Here is a 10013-nt window from a genome sequence, read left to right as displayed (position 1 = left end):
TGTGTGTGTGTGTGTGTGTGTGTGTGTGGCCAGCTCAGCCCACCAGGGGGCGGGGCTGGCTGGCATGTGGTGCTGGAGGATTGAACCGTGGTCCCTGTGCTTTGCTAAGCTTGTTCTAAGTAGGTACTTTAGACCACTGAGCCATCTCACCAGCCCCTTGGTTCACATTTTATAGAGATTTAATTACATAGTCAGCTATTCCTAATATATTTTTGTCAATTACAGTAGTTTTTTTTCTATTCAGAACCACCAAGTGGGGCCTGGCTGCTTCTTTCTTTTGTGGCACTACGGACTAAACCCAGCCCTCACACAAGAAAAACAAACACTCCACAATAAGGAGATGTATCAACTTTAGGAAACATTTTTCAGAAATTGCTGAACTTCAGATACAAATTAAGAATTTAAAAATCAGGGGCCAGGGAGATGGCTCAGTAGAATAAGCGCTTCTCTGGCAAGTGCAAGGGCCTGAGTTCAATCCCTGGTTCCGCAAAAAAATATAAATAAATAAATAAAATAAAAATCAACAACAAAACAGAATTGAGTAAAGAGGAAGCAGCTTGTTGCAGGCCTTACCACAGTAACAAAGGCACTGTTATGGCCTAGATGTCCCTCGATGTGGCTTTTTCTTATGTGGTTAATCTAGTGTGTGATGCTAGGATTGATTTGTGCTGCAATGATAGGATCAAGGACACTAGGATTAAGGGTTTGAGTGCTACCCACCCTGAGTAGCCTGGATAAGGTATAAAGTATAAGGTCAGGTGTGGTGGCATAGAATTGTAATCCCAGGCAGCTGAGGCAGGAGGAGTACTGAGAGTTTGAGACCAGCTTGAGACTACAAAGTGAGCTCAAGGCCAGCCTAAACTACATAGTGAGACCCTGTCTCAACAGACCTTCCCCAACCAAAAGAAAGATATAAGGCTTAGAAAGAACTGTGGTTGTCTCTTGTTACAGCATATATAAGCCAGGTATGGTGGCACATGCCACATCCTTATAACCCCAGCACTCGGTAGACTGAGGTAGGATTACTATAAGATGGAGGTTAGCCTGGGCTACACAGTGAGTTCAAGGCCAGTCTCAACTACATGTAAGACCTTGTCTCAAAAAACCCCAGCATTGGGGGCCTGCCCCTTAGCTCAGTTCTTTGGGGGCTGGTGAGGTGGCTCAGTAGAATAAGTGCTAGCCTGGTAAGTGCAAGAGCCTGAGTTCAATCCCTGGTTCCTCAAAAAAAGGAAAAAAAGAAGCCCTTCAAAAAACCCCAGCATTGGGGCTGCAGAGATGGCTAGTGAAATAAGCGCTTCCCTGGCAAGCACAAGGGCCCGAGTTCAATCCCCGGTTCGGGGGCGGGGGGAACAAACCAGCATTGTTATGGATTGTATCTGGATGTTCCCGTAAAGCCTCACTCAGTCCTAAGTGGGGAGTTTCAAAGGTGGCTGGATTAGGGTGTGTGGTGTTGAGATTGAAGGTGCTCTACCTTGGATGTGGGGTTACCACCCAAAAAGTAGATAGCTTGGATGGAAAGTACTTTGCTACTTGACTGCCTTGCTGCCTTTTGCCTTCCCTGTCCTTCCTTGGACTGTTTCCCCTCTGCAGTGCCCCTCTCATGCCATTCTGCCTTAAAAAATACAAACTGAGCTGAAATAAACCCTTCCTCCTTCAACTCTTTTCTGTATTTTGTCTCAGCAATAAGAAAAGTAACTAAGATAGGTATATAGACCATGATCTCAGCTTTTTTGCATAACCATCCACTTTGCTCTCTCTATAGATGATTATGATGTTTCATCAGGTTGTTTCAGGGTAGTGGGATTGCAGATTATGCTTTTTGCCTCACACATTAGCCAGAACAGCCCCACACTGCTATCTTCCAGTTTCTGTATTACCAAAAATTTTAACAATAATTACACATTGTTATTACAAACACAATACATTTTTAAAATAGTAAAGATCAGCAATAGTAGATACATGTAAGTTGAGAGCACCTGGCTGAATGGATGGCTTTCCGAAGCAATGTCTTGTAGAACTTTGGCAGACTCGCCCAGGTGGTCATATCTGTAAGTGAGGTCCACTGGACTGCCTATCAGGGCCACTTGTAAGTCGTTATGAAGCCAACTGAAATAAAAACACTTTGTAGAGCCAACCAAAGCAAGTACAGCTTTGTCCTCATCAATACAAAGGCCTACATTTACTTATAATTACAAAATGTTAAAAGAACATTTAATCTTAACAGAATTTATGGTATATTTTTCAAAATAGTGTTGCAAAAATATATGCCAAGGCAATTTGATGCATTAATTATATCAGAGATCAAACTCAGGACTTTGCACTTGCCAGGCAGGAGCTTATGCTGCTGAGCTGTATCCCTGGTCCACAGATTTTCTTTTTCTTTTTTGGTACCATGAATCAAACTGAGAACCTTCATGCCAGGCAGGTGTTGTGTTGCTGAGCTATATTCCTAGCCCAATGCATTAATTTTCTTTGTACAAATGTTAACTGTAAATTAGCTGCAAACAAATGTTTGAGTTCAATCCTCGGGTCTGCCAAAAATAAATAAACAGATAGATAGATAGATGAATAAATAATTAAATAAAATAACAAATAAAATTTCTATTTTGGGGCTAGGGATACAGGCTCAGTGGCATAAGTGCCTGCCCAGCAAGTACAAGGTTCCTAGTTTGATCCCTGGTACCACAAAATTTTTTTTTTAAATTAAAAGAATTAAATTTCTATTTTGTTGTATTTACATGGCAGATCAATTATCTCTTAATTATTATCTCTCATTTAAATATAGTTCATGAAGATAAATTATGACATTCATATTTATTCCTTTTTTAAAAAAATTTATTTGTGTGTGTGTGTGTGTGTGTGGCCAGCTCAGTCCACCAGGGGGCGGGGCTGGCTGGCATGTGGTGCTGGGGATTGAACCGCACTCCCTACGCTTTACTAAGCTTGTTCTAAGTAGGTGCTTTAGACCACTGAGCCATCTCACCAGTCCCATATTTATTCTTTATGACAGGGAATGATGACCTACCTTATTTGCAATTATAAGCGCAGTGGTTTTTTAAAAATTAATTAATTAAAGTTGAGAAGGAATTTTTTTTTAGTGTTTTCTTTTTTTTTTTCCTTTGGCAGTACTGGGGCTTAAACTCATGCCTTTGTGCTTGACAGGCAAGCACTTACTCTACTGAACCAGCTCCCGGGCCCCCAGTGTTTTCCCTTAAACAGAGGTAGGTTTTACCTGTCACTCAGAAGCAATTAACTCCTTTTTTTACTCTCAACAATTTCCCAGTTTAGAAAATAAAATATATGATCTCCTATTCATAAGTCTCTAAGATATAAAACAAGGATGGGGAAGTGTTCTACAAAATAACTCACCTGTGTTCTTTTTTTTGTGTGTGTGTGTGTTCTTTAAATAAATGGTTTTAAAATGGGGCCTTCCAGGCATGGTGGTGCATAACTACAATCCTAACACTTGGGAGACTGAAGCAGGAGGCTTGTCACAAATTCAAGGTCAGCCTGAAGCTACATAGGGAGTTTAGGGCCAACCCGAACTATGTAGCAAGACCCTGTCTTTAGAAAAAGAAAAGGGGCCTGAAGAATTATATTAATTGCAACATGATTCTAGAAGACCTGGCAGACAGGAAAAACAAAACTGCTATAAAAGAAATTATGGAAAATATGTAAACTTTGACTATAAATTGTGTATCAAATATTCTATTGATACTAAATTTCTTTTCTTTTCTTTTTTTTCTCCAAATGCCTTCAGGGCATGATTGGCTGGCTCAGTGGAATAAGTGCTTCCCTGGCAAGCGCAAGGGCCTGAGTTCAATCCCCGGTTCCGCATTAAAAAAAAAAAAGAACTGAGCTAAGGGGTAGGCCCCCATACTAAATTTCTTGATTAAGGGAAAACCTCTTAAAAAAAAGAAAAAAAAAAAGAAAACCTCTTGTTCTTATGGAATGAATACTCAAGTATCTAGGTACCATGCCTGCACCTACTTCCACATGATTCAGGATGATGAAACACACACAGCATCATATAACAAATATGGCAAAATAATACCTTTAATCTGGGTAAAAAGTGGCTAAAGATGGTTATATGGCAGCCATTTTTAAACATCTTATTTCCAAATAAAAATAAACAAAATAAAAAGATCAGTTTTGGTTGGTGGACAGACCTATTAGAAACTGCAATCTAATTACCTTCTGAATCTCATTACAAGTAGTACTTACAGGAATCTTCTCCAATTCTATTTTTTCCACATATAAATCAGAAAAAAAACATTTTTATTTACTTATTATTGTTGTTATTATTATTATTATTATTATTATTATTATTATTTGGCAGAACCAGGGATTGAACTCAGGCCCAAGCGCTTATTCTACTGGGCTATTTCCATGGCCCCTCCCCACATATTTTAAAAGCCCAAATAAACATTACTAACCTCTTTCGAATTCTAGCATTAAATAGTGGTGCCTCAAAACGTGGATTTGTACCAACCAGAAGGACAACATCTGCCTCTTCCACTCCAGCAATTGTAGTATTAAGGAGATAATTGGAGCGCAAATCTGTTCTGGAAATACAATTTATACAACTCAAGTTTACTTTAAAGCTAACACATAGTAAGAATTCATTGACATTGCTCTATGTTTATCAATAAAACTTTGAAAAGAAAAAAAAAAAAAAGAATTCATTAAATATCCTCATCATCAGACCCATGGCACTCTTTTTTTTTTTTTTTTTTTTTTGGCAGAACCGGGGATTGAACTCAGGCCCTTGTGCTTGCCAGGGAAGCACTTATTCCACTAAGCCATCTCCCCAGCCCCTCATGGCACTCTTAGACAAAATATTTTGATGCAGTTGTCTGTCTGTCTGTCTGTCTTTTCTTTTTTTTTTTGCAGTATCGGGGATTGAACTTGGGACCTCACACATGTCAAGCAGGTACTTCTGTTGCTGAGCTATATCCCAGGCCCCTTGACGAAATATTTCTAAATTGAACAGTTTCAATGCTATTAGTAACTGGATTCTATTACCTAGCTCTTGCTTTGATTTTTATCAACATGTAAAAACAAACAGGGGGCCTGTCCCTTAGCTCAGCTATTTAAGTGGCTGCTTCAATAAAGCAGTCAGGCTCAGGTTGCTATGGTTCAATCCCCACAACTCAAGCCAGAAAACCTGCCCTGAAGGCATTCGGAGCAAACAAAACAAAACAAAACAAAACAAAACAAAACAAAACAAAACAACCAGATAGGGATGTTGGAGACTCTATAGTAGTCAGTCACATGAGACATGTGATTGTTTTACACACAATCTGTTAACAAAAGGGAAAAAGAAACAAACAAACAAAAAAAAAACACGGAAAAAAAAGGGGGGTGAGACATTGGGCCAAGTCACAGGTTCATAGTTCTCACCCAGCACCCGTGGTAGGGAAGACCTCCTCTGTGCACAGGGTGTCAGAGTCCACTCGATTAAGCAGATCCTTCAGGGCTACCAGGGCTTCAGCGTCCACTAGGCCACCTACAATTGCTGCCACATCCTTGCCTTGAAAACTCTGCAGCTAGAAACGGATAAAAACATCACTGAGAAATCCACTGTTAACAAAAACTAAACTGAGTTGTTCTGAAATCAAATGACAACCATTTTGAAGTACTGTACAAAAAAGCATCACACTTTGACTAGAAAGCTTTATATTAATTCTTAATTGAAAAGTAGTAAGTAGGGGCTGGTGAGATGGCTCAGTGGTCTAAAGCACCTACTTAGAACAAACTTAGCAAAAGCACAGGGACCGTGGTTCAATCCCCCAGCACCACATGCCAGCCAGCCCCGCCCCCTGGTGGGCTGAGCTGGCCACACACACACACATAAATAAATAAAATTTAAAAAAAAAAAAAAAAAAGAAAAGTAGTAAGTAGCCAGGCACAGTGGTACATCCCTATAAACCTAGCCCTCAGAAGAATGAGGGAGGAGAATCACAAATTCAAGGTTAGGGCTGGGGAGATAGCTCAGTGGCATAAGCACCTGTTTGGCAAGTGTAATGTTCTCAGTTTGATCCCTGGTGCCAAAACAAATTCAAGGATAGTCTTGGAAACTGTCTCAAAAGATAAAAAGGGCCAGGTATGTAGCTCAGTGGTAGAGTTCTTGACTATCACATGCAAGGTCCTAGATTCTACGCCCAGTACCATAATAAATAAATCAAAGTGAGAAGCAGCAGTGGTTTATTGTGAGGCCAAGACTTAAGTAACACCAGGCTAAAAGAAGGTGTATGTACATTTACTGATTTATTTGTGAGACAGTCTTGCTATGTAGTTCCAGCTGTCCTCACTACATAGCCCAGGCCAGCCTCAAACTCGCAGCGATCTTCCTGTGCCACCACACCCCATGGGAAGGTATATACTTTGTATTTATGAATAAAAGGCTTAAAAAAAAAAAGGCTTCAAAATGAGGCCTGGAGGATATACTTATATCCAGGATATACTCTAGAGCTTGCTTTATTTATGTACTGGGAAACAAACTCAGGACCTTGTGCTTGCTAGGCAGGAGCTGTACCACTGAGCCATATCCCTGGCCCATTGGAGCTACAGTTTCTTTAAATCAAACCTTTTTTAAAGAGTCTACCATTCCTTCTAGGTCTCTGTCTATGTTGCTGTTCTCCAATCGAAAAATGGCTCTCTCTACTTTTGCTTTTTATTTTGGTGCTGCCAATGAAACCCTGTGTTTCATGCAATGCTGAGCACACCCAAGACTACTGACGTATACCCCAGCCCCTCCACTTGTGTTCTGGCTGGCTCATGTTCACTCTCAGCCTTCTCTAGGAATGCAACTTGGTACACTTATGCTGGGCAGGCCTGCCTTTCCTATGTGCCCTGTCTCTCAATATAACTACTCATAATAGCCAGCTACATGGCCTAATTACACATCTTCCTTTTCTGCGACACTGTGAAAGGCAGGGATGGAGAGACTTAGCACAACATATGACACATGGTTCTCAGTAATTTTTAGTCAAGTGAAAGATTTGATTATAATCTTGGCAACAGGAAAGACAGAAAAAGAAACATATCCCCCCCTCTTCACAGGAAAGATGTTTCTTTTCTTTTTCTTTTTTTTTTGCGGAACCGGGGATTGAACTCAGGCCCTTGTTCTTGCCAGGCAAGTGCTTGTTCCACTGAGCCATCTCCCCCGCCCCAGGAAAGATGTTTCTTGACAATCATACACTACTTATTCTGTTTGTTTTACCATTCCAGCTACACGAGATAGTGCATCCTCCCACGAGGTGTAGGTTAAAAGCCCCTTTTCATTTCTGACCATTGGCTCTGTGAGTCTCTGACGTTTCAAGCCATCATAGGCAAATCTAGACAAAAGAAATCATACCATTTGTGGGAGCTTGATGAAGAGGCAACTATAACTTTCAAGTTTAACATTTATAAGAAATGTCATTTACATACAAGATTAGTTAAAGTGTCAGAATAACAAATACTTAAATACAACTTAGCTAGTCTAGGGTTTATTATTTATGAACATCGTTTAAAACTAAAACATAAAAAATTTTGATTTTTCTATATTTTTAGCTAACTGAAAAATCTTAAAATTATAACACACAAAACATCAGCTGAAAAGCCAAAACTACTTATAAAATTCAAATACCTGTTAGAGATTTTATCAAAATTACGTTGTGTAAATTTCTTTACTTTTCTCCAACAGAGAATAACATTGAGGGCTGGTGAGATGGCTCAGTGGTCTAAAGCACCTACTTAGAACAAGCTTAGCAAAGTACATGGACCCCGGTTCAATCCACCAGCACCACATGCCAGTCAGCCCCGCCCCCTGGTGGGCTGAGCTGGCCACACACACACACACACACACAAATAAAATAAATAAAAAAAAAAAAAAGAGAATAACATTGAAATAATACCTTCAAATCCACTGAAAAAATATCTCAATCTACTTCAATTTATCCATGTAGGTGAAAGATTATTCTCAAATGTAATACAAAAGCTATCAATAAATGGAGGACTACTGAGCTAACCACATAGCTCAGCGGATTAAGGGGCTGGGGGAACCCCGGGCCTGCTGTGCTGCCTCTACCCCTGGGGCACGCTGAGACGGCAATTGGGACTGGGCATGGTGGTGTGCTCCTGTAATCCCAGCTCTTGGGAGGCTGTAAACAAGTGGATCACTATAAATTCAATCTAGTAGTGAGACCCTGAACACCCTGTAGACCCTTCCCTAAAAAAAAAGGACTATTAATGTCAGTTTTGTCCCATTCTCTATTTTAAAAAAGGTGTCAAATTTCAACAGTATATACTAATTAGATAATTTGTAAATACAAACATTTTTACTTTAAATTTTAAATGAACTGAAAAGGAAAGCAGCACACACCTAGTTTTATCAGAAATCCACTCTTCATTGATGTCCTCATGCATCCGTGGCAAGATCCTCATCACCTCTCCCGTTCTCGTGCTGACCACAATATTACTTCCAACTGCATCCATTACATCAATGGACTCTGTCTTTCTGAGGAAACAAACATATTCTGTGTACATTTTCTCTGTTGACTTTGAGAATAACAGCAGTTTCTGTTCCTACTTTACAAAAATTTTATTTTTAATCTTGTCTAAATTTCTAAAAATAATGGTGCTTAGAGGAAGTGTAATTCAAAAAGTACCCCCACAGTCAAACATACCACATAAATTCCCAATGTGATAGCGAAGCCTGTATAACTGATAGCTGACACAGAATCCAATTTAAAGGGCTTACAACTGGCTATCTCTGGGGCAATCTGAACATTAAAATATTCAAGAGGGGCAGGATTTCTATGGACAAAACTGACAACCCCCACACACTATTTTAGCACTTTGAAAACCTACCAAGTGCTGGCACACACCAGTGCAAGAAGCTTTAATGCATGACAAAGCTGCTTTGCCCTGCATGACTGGATTTGAGCTGCTCCTCTCCCCCTCCCACTACTTCACTCTTGAGGTTCTCCCACGATGGGGTGGGCTGCACAGCTGAGAGCTCTCTCTGCTGCAGATGAAACACTTTACACAGTTGGGAGCAGTGGCAAACCTGCCCACTGATGTGAGAGCCTGGAAGGCATTGGAGCTCAGGAGTCACCTAAGACTGTAATACCTGGAGTAAGGCAAACATTCCTTGGTGAGGCTATACATAATAGTTATAACTGAGCCCAAGCTATTCACACACTATTGGACTCAAAAAGCTAAAGAGATGCCAGGGATGGTAGCACACACTTGTATCCCAACATTCAGGAGGTTGAGGTAAGAGGAGCACTGTGAATTGAGGACTGCTTGGGTTACAACATGAGTTCAAGCCCAATCTGAACTGCAGAGTGAGACACTGTCTCAAAAAGACCAAAACGGGAGGGCTGGCTAAATAGCTCAGTGGATTAAAGCACCTGCTTAGGCAGCTGCAGGGGCCTGGAGTTTGATCCCCAGGCCTGCCTCCCCACCCCCCACCCCCGCCACAGTGCGCTGAGACAGGTGATTGAGACTGGGTGTAGTGGCGCGTGCCTGTAATGTCAGCATTTGGGAGGCTGTAAACAGGAGGATCACTATTTGAGTCCGATCTACGCAGTGAGACCCTGTATACCCTATACAGCCTGTCCTAAAAACAAAACAAACAAAAGACCAAAAAAGGAAAAAAAGAAAAAAAAAAGTACAAAGTTAGTGCTAGGTAGGGCTGCATAGTAAAGGCTTGCTCCCCAGCCCACACGCTGCTGGGCAGTGGGGAACCCTTAAGAGACAGGGCCACACAAGCCGGTCTGAGGTCACTGGCATGCAGGGAGATGACTAGAAGGTCTCTTGCTCTTTCCTGCACTTATGTGAGCAACCTCCTCTGCCAATGAGCTCCTGCTGTGATGTGCTGCTTAGCTACAGAAACAATGTAACAACTGACTGAAGGGAAGACTAGGAAACTCAGCCCAAATAAATCTTTCTATTTATTTATTTATTTATTTATTTATTTATTTATTTATTTATTTAGTGTGTGTGTGTGTGTGTGTGTGTGT

The 10013-nt window shown here is 40.7% G+C and overlaps 1 protein-coding gene across 1 annotated transcript in view; it reads right to left on the bottom strand.

Moving 5' to 3' along the window:
* Positions 1-10013, bottom strand: part of Ndufs1 (NADH:ubiquinone oxidoreductase core subunit S1) — a 34638-nt gene that overhangs the window by 13874 nt on the left and 10751 nt on the right. Inside the window, exons 7-11 of the mRNA XM_004626640.3 lie at positions 8369-8503; positions 7226-7340; positions 5404-5549; positions 4437-4565; positions 1977-2106 (exon numbers count right to left, since the gene is read on the bottom strand). Coding sequence (XP_004626697.1) covers positions 1977-2106; positions 4437-4565; positions 5404-5549; positions 7226-7340; positions 8369-8503 — 655 coding nt within the window. The remainder of the gene's footprint in view (positions 1-1976; positions 2107-4436; positions 4566-5403; positions 5550-7225; positions 7341-8368; positions 8504-10013) is intronic.

Source organism: Octodon degus, unplaced genomic scaffold (genome assembly GCF_000260255.1).
Source record: "Octodon degus isolate 3935 unplaced genomic scaffold, OctDeg1.0 scaffold00016, whole genome shotgun sequence".
NCBI lineage: Eukaryota > Metazoa > Chordata > Mammalia > Rodentia > Octodontidae > Octodon > Octodon degus.
The sequence above is the reverse complement of the archived record's forward strand: the minus strand, read 5'-3'. Positions and strand labels throughout refer to the sequence as shown.